This window comes from Zalophus californianus, chromosome 1 (assembly GCF_009762305.2).
Source record: "Zalophus californianus isolate mZalCal1 chromosome 1, mZalCal1.pri.v2, whole genome shotgun sequence".
Taxonomy (NCBI): domain Eukaryota; kingdom Metazoa; phylum Chordata; class Mammalia; order Carnivora; family Otariidae; genus Zalophus; species Zalophus californianus.
Genome location: NC_045595.1, coordinates 39,640,798 through 39,663,148, shown reverse-complemented (window position 1 = coordinate 39,663,148; position 22,351 = coordinate 39,640,798). Strand labels below are relative to the sequence as shown.

Here is a 22,351-nt window from a genome sequence, read left to right as displayed (position 1 = left end):
TTCTTGAGCAGCTTTTTAAGTGCCCCAGTCAGCACTTCAGCATTATCTTTGAGTCCTTTGGCAGATTATTCACAGAACGTTTGGGAAGCAAGTAACTTAGTTGAGAAGGGACAGAAATTGAGGAAGCATCGCTTTGCTTTAATTTTTAGTTTCAAAGCCCCTGCTTATTTGCTCTTATGTTCTGCTACTCTTATCAGTAGAAAAGCTTTACTTTGTGAAATCCCAAGGAAAGTAGGCAGAAACTTGCCTTTGATAGCTTCTGCAAAGCAATTATTTTTACTCAGTCATGGATGCTTCTTAGTTCTTCTATGTCAATGCTACTGAGATACTAGTTGAATAAATGGGTATATTTGCTTTATTTTGGAATGACTTTACCTCTAAAATGACAGTACTCTTTTCTTCAAAACAAATAAAGGTCGAATCTGCATGGAATATTAGAAAACTGAGTCCCACACTGTGCTGGTTTGAGGTATGATTTTCAATCGCAATTTTTTAGATTTTGTTTAAAAAGTGATGTTTCTGTTGCCATTCATTTTGGGTAATTCAAGCAATTACTTGACTTTTTAAAAGTGGAAAGTTTGTTATACAAGTGTTTTTTCCATCTTTTTAATAAAATTCTAATTGCATTTGTAACTGTTTTGCTAATCATAGTATACAAATGAAGCTAGGTAGGGTGTTGTGGAATTTGGGAGAAGGAGAACACACTTTGGAGGAAAAACCACGCATGGTCTGTTGGGGGAGCAGGTAGGGTGGAGTTAGAGCCTGTTTGTAAGTTGGCATATATTGCGGCTCAGAGCTCAAAGTTGGGCAGCAAACCTAGGTGATAATTCTGCTAGCTGCCATTTCCTGACCATCAAGGACCGTGTTAAGCCTTTTATATATATTACTTCCCCTGTTCCTTCCAGTAAGTCTGTGAGAGAAGTATTATTGCTATTTTACAGATGAGGAAACTCAGATTATATAGTTTAAATAACTTATCTTAGGTCCTACAATTAGTATGGTCAGAGCTGATAACCCTTCTAGTATAGTAATCATTCTTTTTATATCTGTTTCCTAGAAAATAGTTGTATAAGTCTTATCAAAGGATGCTATTTTAAAATATACTAGCTCTGAACAAATTGTTGAACATCACAACAGTAATTAGAAAACTTGAAGAATGTGTCGTTTTAGGGGCACCTGGCTGGCTCATTTGGTGGAGCATATGACTCCTGATCTTGCGGTCCTCTGTTCGAGCCCCACGGTGGATGTAGAGATTACCTTAAAAAAAAAGGTGGGGGGGGTGCCTGGGTGGCTCAGTTGTTAAGTGTCTGCCTTCGGCTCAGGTCATGATCCCAGGGTCCTGGGATTGAGCCCCGCATCGGGCTCCCTGCTCATCGGGAAGCCTGCTTCTCCCTCTCCCACTCCCCCTGCTTGTGTTCCCTCTTTCGCTGTGTCTCTCTGTCAAATGAATAAATAAAATCTTTAAAAAAAAAAAAAAGAGAAAGAAAGAAAAGCTAGCATTAAAAAAAAAGCTGTCAATTTAAATAGCTGATAATTGCATCATTAATTTAGTTAACTAGGTTTTTGGGTTTTTTTCCCAGTTTAAATCCTAGATACAGTAGATGGTTAAGTTTTAAATCAGAGTTGTCGTGGCATCACTTTGTTCAAACAATAGATGTGAACAGGAATTGAGACATTCAGCTTTGTCAGAGAATTTTGCTACTCCAAAGAATGTTCCGTGAACCAGCGGCTTGACCAGCATCCTTGGCTGGGAGTTGTTAGAAAGACAGAATCTCAGTCCAGACCCACTGAAACAGAAACTGTAGCAAGGTCTCCAGGGATTCATATGCATATTAAAGATGGAGGAGCACCGCTCTCTAGACTTCACTTGGGTTCTCCTTATTGCTATGATCAGCATATAATGGAGAAACTGGTTTTTGTAATGATTGCGTTGGTTACTTAGGTTGAAAACAAAGTAGTTGGTGACTAACTAATTTCATGGTTCAAGTTATTAAAATCCACATGAATAAATTCACCTATTTATGATTTTAATTTGAAATTTTTATTGTTTTTGAGATAACTTTAGAATCACCAGAGATGTTAAGAGCTATGTGAAACTTTTAAAAGTATTTAGTTTTTGGTAGAATTTTTAGAAAGTTTATAATTCTTTTTAGGTAGAAGCTGTTCTTTGTCAGATACTCTATATTTTTAATCAGATCTCTCATTCACTAAGGATTAATACACATGGAAATTATTCTGCTCCCTTAGTTTTACTTGTTATATTTTAAGTTTTATATATGGGTTACATTTTTAATACAGTTTTAACCAAAATGCAATTAAAAAACAATTTTGCACAAAACTGCCTTTGTCTAGCGGTGTCAGTAAGTTTTGAATTGCTGATGGTTTCTGTTTGATACTTTTCAAGGTAAAACACTTTTTTTTCAAGAAATCACTTTTCTCTTTGATAAGTGAAAGCAAATTACTGAAGTAAATACCATGTATTTACCATGTATTACTCACGCCCAAAGCACTAAAAAAAGAAGAAGAAGAGGGAGAAGAGGGAGACTGAACACACTTCACTGACAAGTTCCACATCTTTCATCTACACTATCTGGAATGGTTCTAAAGGACAAAAACATGAAACATATATCATTTAACAGTGTCTTTTATGTGCATCTGCATTTTGTTAGTGCCATGTGTTTTAGATTCATATTTGTAATTCTTAAAAGACTTTTTAAAACTTTCCTGCTGCATATGTGATTTTTAAAGAGCATTTGTGATATCTTGATAAAGTACGAGAAATGACAAAGACTTCAGTTAAGTATTTTATTGTAAGGTATATAAAAATCTCATTTCATGGTTTTGTATTTCTCTCTTGCGTGGCTTCATGATGATCCAAACTTAAGAGTTTTTAATTGAGAGTAGTTTCATATTTTGTTGTGTCCTTTTGTTTATGTAATATGGAAATGATTACTTATTTAAACTCTACTTCACAGACTTGGACTAATGTTCATGAAATTCTGGTGTCTTTTGGAAGACGAGTTTTGTGCTACCCACTTTATCGCCACTTCAAGTTGGTGATGAAAGCCTACAGAGACACTATAAAGATATTGCAATTAGGTAAGATATTCTTGTGCTTGCAGATTTGAGAGTGGAAAAGTTACTAGTCTGTGAGGATGTCATGATTTTTGCTTTTCTGTGCATAAATGAGTAATGAAAATCATCAAATGCAATCACTTCTCCCCCAGGTATATAAAGTAGTAGTTCTTCTCTGTAGGTAGAATAATTACACAAGTGAGGTGTGGTACTCTTTCCTGAGAGATGCTGGAAGGATCAGTAGAAAAGATGGACACTGTATTCCAAACCATTTCATATGATAGTGGATCGCATCATTCAGTATTGGAGGCCTGCAGTTTTCTGGGCACTATGCTAGGATTGTGGATGTAATAATAAATAATAAGATATATTCCCTGTTTCTGTGCAGTTTACTGTTTTCCTGGGGGACTGCTGACAAGTAAGCAATTCCATTGTAGAGTGAAAGGTGCTCTGCCAGGGGACGAAGTGATCCCTGGGCAGGGGGCACAGAACCTGGACTTGGGAGGTCAGGAAAGACTTTCTAAAGAAAAGCACAGCTACTCTGAGGACTTTTGACTATTGCCAAATCTAACCTGAAAGGACAAAGATTAACTAGTTTTAAGGATGTGGAACATTCTGAGCTCTGAAACAAATTCCAGAGTGACTATCACAGCATCATTGGATTAAGTATATAATTTCTAAGGTAATGACTTTGAAGGTAATAGCATCCTAGTTCTGGCACATTTATTTAGAAGTAGCTTTCCATTCTTTATGGTCATTTCTTATATTCTTTCCTGGCAGTCTGGTCATTCTTTTGTCCTTAGATAAAGGTACTTCTGGGGCTTAGTTTCCAGACTTTAGGATAAGAAGGGGAAAGTAAGGAAGCTCTTCCCTTTACCACCCAGGTGACATCATTGACTTAAAAGGAAGAATCCCATCTCTAATGTTTTGTCCCTCCTAGAGGTATACCTATGTTTTTCTTTGACTTCTGTGTAACCTGTTGCCTTCTTATCCTGGGGAGAAAAATCATGTTTGAAGTAGATTCTTTTAAGGTAGATAACAATTCTAATTCTAAAAATGAATTGTAGTTAAATGAAAGATACCTTTTTATCAATCCACTTGGATTAGGCTGGCTGTATTTTATTTTGAAGGATTGTTGTTCATAGATTGTAGAGCTACTACCTTTGAAAAATCGATCTTTCTTAATTTATTGGTGGGAAAGAAACTGCTTTGTTTTTTTCTCATGTTATTTCTTCTTGCTTTCTAAGATATTGAATCCCAAAAGATTACCTTGAAAAATCAACCTACTATAAATGACTGGTTGTTGAACTTGAGTTACATGCCGTCATAATTTCTTACTTAAGTCACGTTAGATGATCTGCGCATTATTCACAGATTTAATCAGTGAGAATGAGTTTGCGATTATCCTGTTACATCATGGTTTCCAGATGGAAAACAGGCAAAACCCCCGTGTCTGTGTGTGTGTGTGTGTGTGTGTGTGTGTTTGTGTATGTGTGCATGCACGCACACACAAACACACACAGTTGCTACTTTTTACTCTGGGACGTAATCTAGTTCTCTGGATTTTTATTTGAAAAGTAATCAGTTCTGTGATTACATAACCAGAAATAAATTTGATTGCGTTGACTTACATGGTAATCAATTACTCAAAACGGTTTTTGTAGGTGAGAACTGCAATTGAGACTTAACTTTTCATCATTATCAATCTGACAAGAAATTGTCTTATCAGCTGTGTCTTGAGAGCCCCAGCAAACCTTAGGTAACACACTGGATGTGTGTCTGCTGAAAATGAATCTGAAGCCTCTGTTAACTGTACAGAGCATCTTCTGTGGCTAATTTGGGTCATGATTAGTTAGTGCTGAAACAGAGCTGGGTTGTCTAGAATACATGCCATAAGCTGTGGGGAGGAGGGTTGTAACTTGTGTTTGTACAGGTGGATGGCACAAGGATGTCATTATTGCCATTGAAGAATCTCGTTTGTTTGGATACTCTGTAACTGACGCAGGGGTAGCTCTTCTGTGGCATTTACTATTTTCCAAGAATGAATTTGTGCCTGCTTATAATTCAAGATGCAATCACAGCGATCACACTTTTTATTAGAAAGGTCAGTTGAGTGCTTCCATTTTTTGAAAGTAACGAATAACTCTCCCCCTTAAGAAATATTGATCTTAACTGGAATGAGCTTTCTTTTTTTTTTTTTTTAAAGATTTTATTTATTTATTTGACAGAGAGAGACACAGCAAGAGAGGGAACACAAGCAGAGGGAGTGGGAGAGGGAGAAGCAGGCTTCCCGCTGAGCAGGGAGCCCGATGTGGGACTCGATCCCAGGACCCTGGGATCATGACCTGAGCCGAAGGCAGATGCTTAACGACTGAGCCACCCAGGCGCCCCTGGAATGAGCTTTCAAAACTAGTGTAGCAAGGCTTCAGAATCTATAGAATATCTCATTATAATGGGTTGACTAAGATGTAAGTTTTTATTTTATTTTAAGATTTGAGTTTTTAAAAGAACCATGAATTTGCTTTTCCTGACTTCACAGTAGACTTCACAAGAATTCTTTACTGGGGGCGCCTGGGTGGCTCAGTTGGTTAAGCGACTGCCTTCGGCTCAGGTCATGATCCTGGAGTCCCGGGATCGAGTCCCACATTGGGCTCCTTGCTCAGCAGGGAGTCTGCTTCTCCCTCTGACCCTCTTCCCTTTCGTGCTCTCTATCTCTCATTCTCTCTCTCTCTCAAATAAATAAATAAAATCTTTAAAAAAAAAAAGAATTCTTTACTGGGCCTTGGGCTAGTCTCAGTGTTGTGTTCCTTCTCCCACCGCCTAAAGACTGTGTGCATTCATCTCTCGCTGTTGCTACGTGTCTAATCCAAATTCCTTTAAGGGCAGAAAACCTGCTTTGCCCCTTTAAGTACTATTCTAGTGCTTAACACAGTACCTTGTGCATGGAGTTTCTGTCCCTGGATCAGTAACCTTGGGCCACATGATCATCTCTCCACTTTTTGTTTCTGTCCTATGTCTTGAGCACCTTTCACTTCTTTCCCCCTGTTCCATTCTTTTGGGGAAGAAGTGGGTAGAATCCTTGATGGAAGCATCACTTAGCTGTGGTTACTCACTGAAAATAAATGAAAAAAGAGATGAAAAGAGCAGCTTTTCTTATATGCCTTGAAATTTTATTCTGTTTAGAAGTGACATGGTTTAATATTTGATTATACACTTCATACAGTTTATTATTTGTACTAATATCTGCATTTCATTAATCTTTATGATGGCATTCCTCACTCTGCTGTTGCTCAGCTTTTGAACATATAATGTAACTATTATATTGAAGGTGCTGAACATCATGGGAAACTTAGTTTTTTCTCTCAGTTCTTTGAACTCATTCTGTCTGTTCTTTTATTGTTTCTGGATGGAATATATATCCTATAAATATCATATCACATACACACCTATCTTATATAATAGATATTCTGTAAATTTTTATATCACTTTAAATTACAAGAGTCTCTTTTAAGTACTTAAAATGTCCCCTTTGAACTTGATTAAAAAAGTAAATCTTCCCTTCCCCATCTCGGGCCTGCCTTAGGCTGTGAAGCCAGCCCTGGGGAGAGGGGGCTCCTCTTTGCCGTTGCAGGAAGTACTGCTTGCTTCCGTGGCAGGCCTTCCACACAGCCACCCCAGGCTGCCCCTTCCTGCTTCTCCATGCGGGGCTTTTATCAGGTGTGGGTCAGACACCAGTCTCTGTCCCCTACAATTTCTGGGGATGGTCACTTACACTCTCTAGGGGCCCCTCTTAAAACTCCCTTTCTCTTGGTTTAGGGTGACAGGAAAATAGTCCCGTCCCATCCCCCCTCCCCCGTGGAGAGTGCTTGAAACCCCATAGCACTACAGTTTTATCCAAAGAGCTCTTCTGGACCTCTGTTCCTTAAACTCCCTAGAGGTCAGTTGTGGGCTGAGAGGGTCATAAATCAGGTTTTTTTGTTAGTCTCTGTAAGTTTAGCATAGAGAGGTTAGCATCTCTTTTTAAAATATGCGTATACTTCCTATTTGCTTTGTCCTTTGTGGGGCTCCTTGGAAATGAGGCAGAAAGAGTCCTATCTTTGCCAGTACAGTCATAATTACCGCAGCTACCATATTCACTCTTCCCTGTGGGCCAGCGCTAGGCTCTGTTCTTCAGATAGCTTATCTCATTTCATCCGTACTGTACTCCTGTGAAGTCAGGATTACTATCACCATTTTGCAGGTAGAAGACAGGCTCAGAGAAGTTCAGTCACTTGCCCAGGCTCCCAAAGCCATTAGTTGGTAGAGCCTGGATTTGACACCAGGTCTATCTGACTCAAAGTCTGTGCCTTTTGAAGTGTTGAAATGGTTATAAATGAAATTATGTGAAGCCTGGGGTTTATTTTGGAATAATCCACAGAGGTTTGGGGGAAAGTGGGCCAGGTGCAGATGAAACAAGGTTGACCACACGTTGGTACCTGCTTGAAGTTGGGTGATGCGTATGTGGCACCTCACCATCCTGTGGTCTCTTTCTGTGCGTGATTTTCCTTCATAAAAAGTTTTTTGGTTTTTTAAGTGTGGGCTCTTAACCACTATAATTAAATGTTTTAAATTCAAGTTTATTCACCATTTTGTGGGAAACATTGTAATTCTTGTTCAGACAGTTGTATAAATTTTTTTGACTAATGAAAACATATGTTTGAAATTAGTTTTTTTGGTTGTGTATATTTTGTTTTGTTTTTCAAAGATTTTATTTTTAAGCAATCTCTCTACCCAACATGGGGTTCGATCTCAAACCCCTGAGATCAAGAGTTGCATGCTGTACTGACTGAGCCAGCCAGGCGCTCTGGGTTCTGTTTTGTTTTTAAGTCCAACAGAAACCTGCCTTTGTATAAACGTTTGAGGTCTGATGACTAGTAGTTACATGGCGAGGTGTAACCCAAGGAATAGCCTTCACGAGATTAGTTCTTGTTACCAACTAAAAGCTGGTTTTGCTTTATATAATTAATAGTCCTTACATATTAGTCATTATTGGGCTTAATAATCAATTTTTCAGAAAGGACTGCCTTGGCTCTTCTGTAGATAGATATAATAGCACAATCAATGTGGAAGACAAGAAGAGCCGTAGCACAAGGCTTGGGGCTGCTCTTTTTCTTTAAGAAAGATGATTGTCCAAGAAATAGGGGTATGGCAGGTGTATTATGTGAATTCTGAGTTCTCTTGCAACCTTGGAGATGAATTGGTTTTTAGCATTTGAATTCTGTTTAGCCCAAAGTCAGTTTAGCAGGTTCTTTGTATTGACTTGTAGAAATTACCCCCAATTTGAAAACCAAAAGATGAAATCACTAGGATTTTCCAGTGTTGATATTTATCTGTATTTAATTCTTTTTTTTTTTTTTTTTTTTTTGAGAGAGAGAGAGTGTGATCTCCTGCACCAGAGAAGGTTGTGGGCCGGGGGGGTGGGGTGGGGTGGGTGGGAAGAATCTCAAGCAGGCTCCACGCCCAGCACAGAGTCCAATCCAAGGTTCAGTCTCACGTTCTGAGATCCTAACCTGAGCTGAAATCAAGAGTCGGATGCTCAACCGACTGAGCCACCCAGGTGCCCCATCTGTATTTAATTTTTATGAGTTCACTGTTATGGACATTTTAAAGAACTGTTAGACCTTCTAATTTTTACTCCTTAAATACATTATGTAAAATTATTTTGCAAGTTATTCACCAGTGTTGAGCAGTTTACTGTGTCAAGGTGCTGAGCTGGGTCTGGAGGTATACTCGTGAACAGGGGAAGTGCGACTCACACACTCAGGGAGCTTAAATTCTCATGGAGGGGCATGGAATTATACAACTATTAGGTTTTTTAAAAACTGCATTTGTAGTAAGTTCAGAGGAGAAAAATATTGGATGAAAATATAAAGTCAGGGTAATGGACTAGCCTTTAAGTTGTCATTTAAAACATGCGACAGAGGGGAGCCTCTACCTTATTTGACTTTTGATTCTCAGTTCCTATTCTAGTTTCCTGTCATTCTAAAGTACTTGTTAATTGGTTGATGAGTTCATGTATTTATCCGTTCAACGGTATTTGGTCAGTACCCACTAAAATGCGATTTATTATGTGCAGAGTACCCTGTAAATACAGAGAGCTGCGGAAAGATCCATTAGACTCGTGTACTGTATTTGGGGAGTGTATGTACTCATAGGGGAGCTAAGATGTCCGTCCAAAACAAAACGCGGTAGACTGGTAAGTACAGTGCGTGAAATGTGGACAAAATAGTTCAAAAAAGGGGAGTTGCTGTTTCACTAGGAATCAGAGAAAGCTTCATTTAAGGCATGAGATTTGAATTGGGATGTGAAGGATGAGTGGTATTTAGGCACAGAAGGATGGGGGCAAGTATTCTAAATACTGTGAGTGAACAGTGTGAAGAAGTTCCTAGACTAGTGTCGTTTCATCAGTGACAATTTTGAGTTCATAGACTGATCCCGAGACTTGCCCTACAGCCTCTATATCTAGTTCCCCTTCCTATGTGAGTTCATTGGTTCACCAGAATTGGTTTCTCTCCTCCTTTATTATTATCGCTTAATTCCCTGCTCCCTATCCAGGAGGAAATTCTTACTCTCTGTTCTCTTCCTCTCCTGAATTGTTCTTGAGCTTTTATTTCCTAGTCAATTCTCCATTGCAATTAAAATGTTTCTAAGAATGGAGCAATCCTAGTGCTTTCAGGAAATTTAAATAGCATGGAATTCAAATAAAATATCGAAGTGCCATTTGTGCCTGTTTCTGCTAACCACTTACATACCAACTAATCCAGGAAAGGAGGGCTTCTGAGCCCCAGAGCATGTGCGCTGCAGCTGAAATGAGTAAGAGGTGGACAGGGCTCTGCTGTGTGGTCATGACTGAGCTGGGTCCTTGGCCTCTCTCGCCCTGGATTGTCCTGCCATGTGGCGAAGCAAATTCCTTCTACTCCCTTCTCTTCCTCAGAGCCAAAATCTGTGTCTTACAGTCTCTTAAATTGGCACATTCTTCCTCTTTATCTATATTACTCGTCATTGGAGCCTTTGTAGGTTTATACCTACACTCCTGTATTGAAGGATATTGTATATGAGCATAAACATTAAGGCGAGGAAAATAAAATTCCAGTCATCACCATAGAATTCCTTTTTCCTCTAATAATCCTGTGAATCACTAGAATTTTAAAAAGTTGCTCTCATGATAATTTCTGGGGTACATTTATATAAAACATTCTTTGTTCTTTTAAAATACTTTGCAGGGGGCAGCATTTCCTGTATGGCTTACAAATAATAAATTGCCTTTTAATTGCCACAGATGATTAAGAGCTTATGGTTATTCTGCTACCAAAAAAATCACTTGAAATATTTGTGTTAGTGTGCTTTGGAAATTTGAGTTACATGGTAATGCTTACTGGTGGGTATAGCTCAAAATCAGCTGATCTCTTAAATATTTAATTATTGAAATCTGCATTATATATCCAATACTATCTGAATACTATTTGAATAGTATTTCCAATACAATTCAATACTATATTGAAATCAATAAATAATTGAAATCTGCATTATATTTCCAATACCATTTAAGATAAGTTTTGTTCATTTCTGCAGTTTTGGAGCTGAGCAATGTGGAAAACCAGGTTAGTTATGTGGTTTGATATTATGGCTTAAAAATTTTTTCTATAGTCAGTGCCTTGTTTAATAAATCTAAAGTCAGTTTTGAGATTGTTTTTATTGATCTGGATTTTTAAGGAAGTAACTTTAAGTTTACTTTTTTTTTAAGAGGATAAAGGCAGAAAATGGTATATATTTAAGACAAATTTGGAAGAACAAAGAGGAAATATTTTATTTGATCCTAATGAATCACGGTCCTGTTGCAGAGTAATAGCAACAGGCCTAGGTGAAGTTCATTAAATAGTACTTCATATGTTATCTGGAAAACATGGAAGAGTTATATTCTTGCAATTTCGAGTTCCTTTAAATAGGAATTAATAACTGAAAAATGGAGACATTTATGCAACATATATAAATCAAATTCCTTCTCTGTGCAAGGCATCATAACAGAATCAGCAAAGAGTTATAGGAATATATATATGAGTTGGCCTTAGCTTTTAAGGAGTTTATTATGTAACAGTAATGGTAAGACAAAGGAAAGATACAAAATATGGGTATTTACAAGATACAAAGGAGAAAGTCCCTTAGGAAAATAACTTAACTGGACTCAAAGGCCAAATCTAAATGCATCTTGTATGACCTATGAGCCAAAAATGCTTTTTACATCTTTAAATGTTGAACAAAAAAATCAAAAATAGTGTTTGATGACACAATGTCAATTATATGAAATTCAAATTTTAATGCCCATAAATAAAGCTTTATTGGAATACATTCATGCTAGTTCACTTACATGTTGTTTATGGCTACTTTTGGGATATGATGGCAGAGTTGAGCAGTTGAAACATTATGTGGCCTGCAGAGCCTAAATATTTACTCTCTGAGTCTTTACAGAAAAAATGATCCTACCCTTGCTCTAGATACATGTATCTAGAGGGTTGAAAGGGAAACTTTCACGAGTGAGCAGAGGTCTTTGGCCGCCTTCCATCCCAAATACTGGCCAGTGTTGAAGGGGATCATTTCAGCTTTTTCTCTCCTGCGCATAGGGTGAGATGTAGCTGATCTAGCTAGTTCCCATAAGAGTAGGTCCCTCAACATTAGGGGAAGTGAATTGAGATGCCTGCTTTTCCAGACGGGTGAGTGAGTGACAATGGCAGGGTTTAAGACAGTCGGGAGTAATGAGGCCTGTGTGAGATGGCAACATACATGCCCCATTTGTAGCCTGTTGTTGCCATGTGGATCTGTAGCATTGCCAGTTTGGGGGACTTAAAAAGAATTAGAAAGCAATGATCTTTAAGATAATATTTTTCAAAAGTGAAAGTATTAATGATGAAGTAGAGGTTCTAAATAATAGCCTCAGAGCCATTGCATGACTGAGTGCCCAGGTCCACCTGTGTGGGTCCTAGGTTTTTCATTCCGACTCCAAGCATTCCCAGTGCCGACCTGTTTTTCTCACACCCTCTTGCCCCTGCCAGTTTCCAGCTGCATTGAAAGCTTGCACCAAACCCCTGCTCTTTCAGTCCCAGTTTGAGGCTGAGTCTCAACCTTGTATGTTTCAGGAGTAGATTGCAGAAGGAGGTAGGACATAGCTTGCATTACCTAAGTAACTATGCCCGGAAACCTTAAAAAACAAAAAACAAAAACAAGGTAGAACCCTTACTTTTCTTTCCACTTTGTGTTGCTCTTGTCAGCCAGAACCTGGTCAGGATAGAGGGGATGAATCACAGGATTCTAGGAAACTGTGACCCCAGTAGAGGGCTTTTGAATAGAAGTGAGGGCTTGATAAGGAAGAAGCAAACAGCATAGGTCTAATGAGGGAGGCTTAGTGGTAGTTATTACTTAAAGAATGTGTGGGATTTACAAAGGAAATGAAGGAAGGTATTCCCTGAGAAAGTAGAAGGTAAGGAAAAGCAGGTAGAGGAAAATAAGAGTTAGGTCCAAGAAATGGCCAGTATTCTAGTTTGTCTGGAGGCTTGGGTTGTGAAGGGGAGTTGTGGGGAAGAGGTGTGAATGGTGTGTTGGGCCAGGATTGTGGATAGTCTGCAGTGCCTTGCTGAAGAGACTGGGCCTTACTCACTGAGGTACCACTGCAGAGTGGTGGTGTTGGTCTGTGACAGGCTCACAAAGTCGGATTCATCCAGCAGTAACACCGAGGATCCAGTCATCGAAGGGGGTGAGATTAGTGGTACAGACAAGAGAGGAGACCACGATTCTTACCTGAAGCCAAGTAGTTTAGGGGCAGTTAATAGGGTCTGAACTGGAGTGCCTGCAGTGACGTGGAGGAGGAAGGAATATGGGGGCAGATGCTTCTCAGGTAGCGAGGGAGAAGCAGGTGGGGCCCTCAATCCCATCTGACCTGTTGTCCTTCTTCCCTTGTCATCTGTAAAGTGTTGCATGGTCATTGTCTCATTTCCTTCCCACAGCAGTTCTTAAGAAGTCTCCCTCCTCTGTTGACATGTGGAAACAGATTCAGATTAAGGATCAAACACCAGGAGCAAGGGGACCCACAGCCCCCATGACCGACCCCCGCGACCGACCATGGGCTGCGTAACTGTTCTACATAGAACAGTTATAATTGTTACCATTTTTACATTGCAGAGACATTAGCTAGAACTGCATAAAAATTATGTATATGTGGCTTTTTAATGATCTTTCTTTAGCCTTTTATAATTTGGGACCAGAATTCTAAAATCTTAATTCCATAGTCAAAATTTTCATGTAACCTTTTAATGCGCAATAAACTTCCATGTAGATATGGATGCCTAGTCATTTTTACTAAATTATATTTACTGTACATTGATTAAAATGTAAAGAAGCGTAACTCTGTTTTATCAATGTGCACATCATTTGGCAGTGAACATACACTCACTGTAATACAGGGAGGGTTTTAAAAGGGCTAGTTCTTTCTCCCTTGACATACTCATCAGTATATCAAAGCGCCAGAAGGAGCTCATAAAGGCTGGTAGGACTAGGTTGGTTTTTTCCTTTTATGAGCCATTTGAGGGATCCAGTTGTCTTTCTTCCTATATATTTCTTCTTTCTGACTTCATGTACAATTTTAGTTTTCCCAGTTTGAAACTAAACTAAATCCAAAGAAAGAGTCAGAACTGAATATTAAGTAATATCTATTGAAAAACAGTCTCGTAGTTTTAATTAAAACAACATCAAGATGAATTTATTTGAAGTTGAGCTACCAGGTATTGAGATACATTCTGTATTCATAAGGAGGAACAGTTAAAGTAAAATTTTACCTGCAGAATTACAAAGTTGTAAACACTATTTTAATTAATTATTTATTATTTATTTATTATTTTTAAAAGTAGGCTCCATACCCAGCATAGAGCTCAATTCGGGGCTTGAATTTACAACCTTCAGATCAAGACCTGACCTGAGATCAAGAGTTGGGTGCTTAACCGACTGAGTCACCCAGGTGCCCCTTGTTTTTTTTTTCTTTTTTTTAATCTAGGTTTAGATTGCAACTGTATCCAGAGCGTTTTTCCTTGAATCTTCAGCTTCTTAACCTTCTACCTTTGTGTTTACTATATAGGTGGGTTTTTTTTTTTTTTTTTTTTAATGTTCCGTCTTGAATTTGGTTGCTTCTAGACTGAAGCAACCACCACTTTGGTGACTTTAAGGCAAATGGAGTTAATGTCAAGGCTGTCCTTCTAAACCAGCAAACCTTGCAGGAATTGTTAGAGCAGAAAAGGCAAAAGGCAGCCTTGGGTTAAATCCATTATTTGACCTTTTGATGGTGTAGTGATATAAGAAAATTGGCAGAGTTACATTCTTTCGTGTCAGGGAATAGACATAATAAGGGAAGGCACGAACAAATTGGATATTCCACATTTGTCATGGCACAAAGTAAATCTATAGATCACACAGGTATTATAACTAGACACTAACTGAGGAGTTTGACCAAGTGTTTCTGAACTTAGGCTTTATGTACTCCAGACTATATTAACAACCAGCCTTATTGAACAGGATCCTACGGTTTGTTAGACATTGTTCTAGATGAGGGAAGAAAAGTGAAGAGCTGTCATGTTCTTTTCCTGTCCAGGTGATAAATATTGACACAGTATTTATTGCATAGTGGCTGGGAGGCAGATGGACTTACTTTCAAGCCCTGACTGTTGCTTCATAACTGCAATCTTGGCCAACTCCATATCCTTGAGTCTCTTTTCTCATTTATGAAATGAGCAAGGAAGTACCTAATTAGTGGGGTTAAATGATTTAATGTGTGTAAAGTACTCGGTGCAGAGCAAGTGGGTAGCTCCTAACTCCCATATTAGGGTGTGCCAGGCATTATGAAAGAGTCCAGATCAGCTGGAGGGAGAGTTGGGACCCCATTTCTAGAAGCAGTACTGCCTGATTTGAGACTTGATGGTGAATTAGGGTTGGACTTGGAGTTATGCATTCCAGGCAAAGGGAACATCTACAAAGTATATGTTTGCTTTGTGTTACTTTTGTTTGTGGCTATAATAATAATATATGTATTTATAACTAAAAATGTTTTAAAAATCAATACAGGATCATAAATTTGTGCTCAAAATAGTAACTCTTACTGCTTCCTATTTGTTTCTTATTACAGCTCTGAAATGTAAGAGCCTAAACAACCATATGAGGAATTCTAGGATAAAACAGTGAAATGGTTTGAGAAGCATTCATAAAGCTGAATTTAACGTATGTTTGTGTTAATTGTTAGGAACTTGACTTCAAGCTACTTCCTAACAGGGCCTGGCATTGAAGCAAATTACCACGCTTCGATTCTCTTAATTTTGATTAATTTGACACAATTATCCTATCATGTGTTTTTATGGTTAATAATCTATGAAAATTAATGTTAGAAGTAATTCCTTCTGATAATGTGGTCTCATAAAAATCCCAGGAATCTAACGATATCTATCATCTTAAAACGATAGCAGTGTTGGCTTTTATTTTTAGTTGATTTTTATAAATAAAGACCAAGCAGTGCCTTCCTTCAGGTATTCTAAATAACCACTTCTTTTTCCTTTACTCTTTTTGGCTGCTTGTCTTACTAGCTCAAAACTTTAAAGGGTAGAACTAGATACCCAGAAAACCACAGCCACATAGCAGCTATAATGTATCAGGAGTTGAAAAGAAATTTAGCTTTTATTATGTAGAGTTAGCAATTTATATTATCTTTCTTTCGCTGGCTGAAAGCCAGCAAAAAAAAAAAAAAATCCACTATTCTGATCATCTCTTAAGTGCTTCCAACCATGAGCTGGTCTGTCTGTCAGACGTTGCCAAACCTGATCTGCTACAGGAAAATATCAAATAGCCAGTGGATTCCGATTTAAAATAGCTCAATCTTGTCTCTGTTTTGAGATCTATTAGCCTAAAATGCCACATCTGTACAGAACAGGAAAACACTGCTCTTAGTTTACCTTCTCTCTCTCTCTTTTTTTAAGTGGGCTCCACGCCCAGCGTGGCACCAAACATGGGGCTTGAACTCACAACCCTGAGATCAAGACCTGAGCTGAGATCAGAAGTCAGACGCTTAACCAAGTGAGCCACCTGGGTGCCCCAGTTTGCCTTCTCTTTAAAGAAAAGCTGGTGAAGGGGGTAGCCAGAAAATGTGTTAAGTACTGTTTACTGCCCACCTGCTTGATACTGGCATGCATATTTTTCTTTATGTTGTCATTATGTTTCTCTGTGTTGTTATTGTACAGTCATTTTCCCTGAGGTAAAACATTCATGGCACTTGTCATTTATAAAATACCAGGATACTAATTTTAAACTGCCTTCACGAGTGAACAAGAGATCTGGGTCCCAGAAGCCTTTCTTCCATGGTTACGGTTGGCTTAAGTAAAGACCGTGTCGATCTGGAGGATCCCTAACTCTGGAGACGTAACATCTTGGAGAGGCCTGTTGGTGCATTGCTGTAGTGAAAACAGTTATCGTGGTTACTGTGCAAGGCACCTTCTTTTTTCCTGCTTTGGACCAGGCGGTGAACTGGCTGAAAGTGGTCACTTTCCTCCAGTGCCTTTGAGCAGGAAAAATATCCTCAGATTTAGGCCTGAGCGGCTTTTTATACCTGTATGCTATGTGCCGAGCCCACAACTGGGTAAAGCCCCCTAGGAGCCAGGTGCTTTGAGTCCCTGAAGGCTTCTGGCCACTGGCTGCGTGACAGCTTGGAGCAAGGCCAGTTTTTTTTTCTTTGCTGATAGCTGTTAGAGAAGTGGTTAACAACCTGAGAGAAAGAGCAGTCAGTACAAAAGAGAGTAAAAAAACATGCGTGCTGCACAAGTCTCCTGGCTGTGCGGCTATAATCGTCTACGGTTATGTAGTGGGAACAAAAGAGACCCAAGTATGACCTTGGGGTAACAATCCACATTGCTGGGGAAAGGATGATTTAAATGTACTTACATTGTTCTAGATTGTCAACTGCCAGTGGCTGAGTTATCTTTTACCTTTTTTGTCACATAGCATACTGTGAAAATAGTTTGAATGAGACATACGGTGAAAACATAGCTTTCCAAGAGCGTGCAACTTTCCCTTTCAAAACTGCTTTGCATGTGATTTTCTAAAATTACCTGATCTAAATATTGCTTCTCAGTTGTTCAAAATTACAATTTACAGAAAATTTAAATATGAATTAAAATTTTTTAGCATTCTTTGCCAATATTTCAGGGGTTGGCTGTGTAGCTGAGTGTGTCTCACTTTTTGTTAAACAAATAAATGTTTATTGTGGGGGAATCTTGAAAAGAGGGGCAAGTACAAAGAAGAGTAAGCCACTGTAGGCCTGCATGTAAAACAGTGCTGGGCACACGTCAGGCACTTAGATACTTTTTCAGTGAATGCAGAGACACACGTTAATACCCTTTGGGTGTAAATATACTTAAGGTTTTTTCCTATGTGTATTTGTCTTTTTAAAAAAAATAGGAGTCAAAATGTACAAATACAGTGTAACTTTTCTTTAAATTAAAAAAAGTTATTTTTGACATTTCTTATATTATTATTCTTTGGAGGTAGTGAAGATGTGAATTTGCCTGTGGTCCTTAGCAAGGGGACAACCTTACTTGAGGCATGTCTGCTAAAGGAAGCTGTATAATTTCATTAGGGTAATGATTGCCTTGGATTCCATTAAACATGTGACCTTACTTCCATACCCTTCTTAATAAATATCCCTGGAGTTGGGTCTCTTATCCCTGCTGTTGACAACTGCTTTTAGGCCTTCATACCTCGTCCTGCTTACACCTGTCTCCCCAGCCCGTGACACTCTCTGACTCCCTCCCAGCTCACCTGCTTACTCCTCCCCAGTCCCCTGCTTGAACCACCTGCTCCAACCAAACGATCTTTTCCTGTTGTTCCCTGAACCCACCCCATTTAAAGTCTCCTTTTCCCACCATCCTTCAAGCCAGCATATTGCCCCTTTTTTCTTCACTCACTCATTTGCTGTGAGGTCTTGCTCCAAATCCTGCATTTTCTGTTAACTGGCTTATATTAGTTGGGTATGGGGACCTCGAGGGTAGGATTCTGGAGTGTCGCGCTATAGAGGGGCTTGTGTAAGTTTCAAGTAAATAGTTTTTTGTGTTTTTTTCCTTTTGCTTGTTTTTTGTTGTTTGTTTTGTAAAGACCTATGATTAACTTTTAAAACTTTAAGTTGGTAGTTATAAAAGTAAACTCCTTCTCCCTGGACCCTGTCCCTCCAAAAAAGAGAGAGAGAGAGAGAGAAAGTAAGAAATTGGCATATGCTTGCCCTGACATTTTCTTCTCTGTGGCAATTAAAACTGTTCAAGAAATTCTTACACATTAGTTAGTTCTCTGTTGATTTTTTTCTCTTGAGATAACATGGCTAACTTGGTTTCATCACTTCTGTGAGTTTTGATTGTATTTCCTGCCTCCTGTCATCAGACTCTGCCTTCAACATTACATACTTTGTAATGAAAACAGTCTTGCCGTGGGGGGTCCACACTAGTCATTTGATATAGTTAACCCGGGCCACTCTAATAGTCACAGGTCTGGTCTTGACTTAACCAAATGTAGTTTTAGGCCTTCTAAGTATTTGTTTCTCTTAACCAATTGAGCAATGGGGTTTTTATTGGCATTCTTCCCATCTGCATGTGAGGAAGCCACATAGTTAAAACTTTTGAAAAAGCTTGGCCCCTGCTTTGAACTTAATTTCTAACTCCAGAATAATAAAATGTGTTGGCGACAGAATGGGCCAAGAACGTGTGGGTAATGTAGTACAGTGGCTAGCCACAAGCCAGTTGGTGCAGAATTTGGATCCTGTGAGTATCTTACGACCTTGAATCTCAGGTTCTGCCTCTGTGAAATGAGCAGGGAAGGTTCTGGGGACGACCAACTGTTTCCTTTCCACATTCCTTTGCAGCGTTCAGTAAAGAGCTCCAAAGACGAGGAGGTGAGCCCAGGCTTCCTGAAGGGTGAAGTCTTAGGCTAGACCATGAAGGCAGGCTAAGATGCCATTAAGTGGAGTGGAGAAAAAAAGGCAATCCGGGTGTGGGAGCCATTTGAGCAGAGGACCTTGAAAGCATGTGCAGGGCCAGGGACTTGAGGAAAGGAGTGCATGGAGAAGTGTGTCAGAGGACTAGGAGAGAGTCTGCAATGTGAGGGAGGAGGAAGATCTTATAATGCAGGTGTGAGACGATGAGAGTACAGGTGAGGATACCAGGAGTGGTGGGGAAAGGGCAGCTGCTAGGGGCATTTCCAGGAAGAATCCTCAGGGCTGCAGTATGAGGCCCTGGGATGAGAGAAATTGCGAGGGTGTAAGGCAGGCGATCACTGTGTCATTCATTCATTCACTCATTCATTCATTCTTAAAATATTGAAATTGAAAATCTGATGCTGCAAGGTTCTGTTCTAGGTAGTGGGGATTAATCACTAAATAAAACATGGGGCACCTGGGTGGCTCAGTCAGTTAAGCGTCTGCCTTTGGCTCAGCTCATGATCTCAGGGTCCTGGGATCAAATCCAGTGTCAGGCTGTCTGCTCAGCGGGGAGTCTGCTTCTCCCTCTCACTCTCCCTCTGTGCTCTTCTCTCTCAAATAAATAAATAAAATCTTTAAAAAAAATCACTAAAACAGAAGTCCCTGCTCTTTTGAAATGTATTTTCTAGTGTTAATTGTGTTAAAATTTTAGTGGCAATAATTTTGGCACCTTGAGATGTCATTAGCTAGCTCATGATTCTTTTATCCTGTCTAAAAGTCAAGAGGGAAATGTCGATAAAAGCACATCCAATATCTTTACGAAATCCATTTACAGTATTTTTATGTTTTGGGACTGTGAAGATAAGAATGAAACTGTTAACCTGAAAATGCTATGTTTTACTGATCAAAGGGAGTGGTGCTACTATAGATTTAGTAATTTGCCTTATAGTCAATACATTTCAGGGAATGTCATGAAGTTTGGGACACCTAGGGAATTGTTGTTGAGAAAGGTTCCTTTTGTAGGCTTTCTTTGGGATTAAAATTAGGTTCATTTAACAACCAGGCGGAAGTAATTAGATTGAACAAGATTTTAGTACTTGATGGCTTTTTTCCAAGTGATTTTGTCAGCTTATTTTTGAATGAGTGCTGTGATATTTTAGTTTTCAGTCTGTTTTCTTCAGTTCTTTAAGGTGCAAGAACTTGTTAGTACCAGATAATTCCTTAAGAAAAAATGTTGACATAAAGAATAAAAAAGTTTAAAAAACAGAATATAATTTTTCATGGTGTTTTGAAAGCTTGAATTAGAAGAATATTTTATAATTCTGTGGTGCATTTAAATATTCATTTAGTGAGGAAAACTTTCCTCTTTTTTGCTTAATGTACTTAGTTGTGTTTCATAGTGTTTTTATAGTAACCACAATTAATCAGATATAGAAATAGAGCATAAGGTTTACTCATAATTCTTTTTTTTTTTTTAAAGATTTTATTTATTTGACAGAGAGACACAGCCAGAGAAGGAACATAAGCAGGGGGAGTGGGAGAGGGAGAAGCAGGCTTCCTACGGAGCAGGGAGCCCGATGCAGGGCTCGATCCCAGGACCTTGGGATCATGACCTGAGCCGAAGGCAGCCGCTTAACTGACTGAGCCACCCAGGCGCCCCAGTTTACTCATAATTCTTAATGAAAGAAAGAAAGAGCTTTGGGCTTTATAGTACTGATAAGATTTCATGCAATAAAGGAATGTTAAAAATATTCTAAAAACATGGTTAAGATTCTGAACTGCTATAAATATATTACCTCGCAGTATCTGAATTTCTCAGTTTAAGATAAGCAGATGTGTTTTTCTTAAGAATGATTTGATTTTTTTAAAAATTTCCTTTAGGTAAAAGTGCAGTTTTAAGGTGCCTACTGGATGTTCACAAAATTTTTCAGGAAAATGACCCCGCTTATATTCTGAATGATCTCTACATCTCAGACTACTGTGTGTGGATTCAGAAAGCCAAGTAAGTTTTGAGTTACTTATGAATTTTACATGCTCCCATTTCTGGAATGCCTCCTGACCTGGGAGGAAGCAAATGAAATAGCCTGTGAGGTAAGTTGTAATGAAAAAGAAACCCCATCTAGCTACCAAACGCTTTAAAGAAGATCAACATGGGGAGCTTGGCAAATTTGCTTCGGGAGGAGGTGCAGATGGTGAAAAGTTCATTTTACTGGGAAGCATGGTTCTAGCCTAGAAAATAGGCATGCAGACAGACAGTTGTGAGTGTTCATTGCTATGTTATTGACTGTCCAATATAAAATCTCAAAGTTTCATCCTTGAGTATCCAAACTTGTGTCTGCAGATTACTTACATTGGAGGGTGTAAGTGAGTGAGTGTGTGTGCATACTGGGCACCTGTGTAAACATGACGGGGCACAGACCTAATCAGCTATCATCCCATTGGCTAAGCTCTTCTTACAGAATCCATTCTTCAGAGTATAAAAAAGACAACCTTCAAAGCTTCATAACATGATTCTTGGTAACTAACACATGCATCTAAGGGACCGAACGCTCACCAACGTGGTATATATAAGATTTGCCCAAAGTGTTTACCATTGCCTCCCTCGGGTAACCCTATGAAGTTTAAAAAAGCAATGAACTTTTATTTTGTGAAGAGGTTCAACAGCTATACCCAAATTATCCATTTCAGTAGCAGAAGATAATTAATTGAGAGCACACAAATAGAGCTCTTGATGGGAGGGCTTCTTAGGTCTCTGGAAAATGATGGCCCAATATCATTCTTTTTTTTTTTTTTTTTAAGATTTTATTTATTTGAGAGAGAGAGAGACAGCTAGAGAGGGAACACAAGCAGGGGGAGTGGGAGAGGGAGAAGCAGGCCTCCCGTGGAGCAGGGAGCCCGATGTGGGGCTCGATCCCAGGACCCTGGGATCATGACCTGAGCAGAAGGCAGATGCGTAATGGACTGAGCCACCCAGGCGCCCCCGCAGTATCATTCTGACTTAGAAGAAAAACAATCATGATAGTTGTCCCATCACTGTGATTGGTCAGTGAGTGCTTTAGTATACCTTTAGTGCCTGTTCCGAGTGAGCCACTATATAGAATTTATTTTTGGCTTCTGTTCATGGGGAAGCAATTATATGCAGAGTGAAATAAGACAAAACTCGAGGCTCTGTGTGTTGTAAGGAGAAACCGATGGTCTGCTCTCATAAGGCCTACTACCGTACAGCAGGTGGCGGCAGTGTTTGTGGCGGAAATCTCG

At 39.1% G+C, this 22,351-nt stretch overlaps 1 protein-coding gene across 1 annotated transcript in view; it reads left to right on the top strand.

Annotated features, from left to right (window-relative positions):
* The window catches only part of SHQ1 (SHQ1, H/ACA ribonucleoprotein assembly factor), a 95,753-nt gene that overhangs the window by 33,031 nt on the left and 40,371 nt on the right, over window positions 1–22,351 (top strand). The window contains exons 8-10 of the mRNA XM_027587847.2: window positions 416–469; window positions 2,976–3,099; window positions 20,975–21,095. Coding sequence (XP_027443648.1) covers window positions 416–469; window positions 2,976–3,099; window positions 20,975–21,095 — 299 coding nt within the window. The remainder of the gene's footprint in view (window positions 1–415; window positions 470–2,975; window positions 3,100–20,974; window positions 21,096–22,351) is intronic.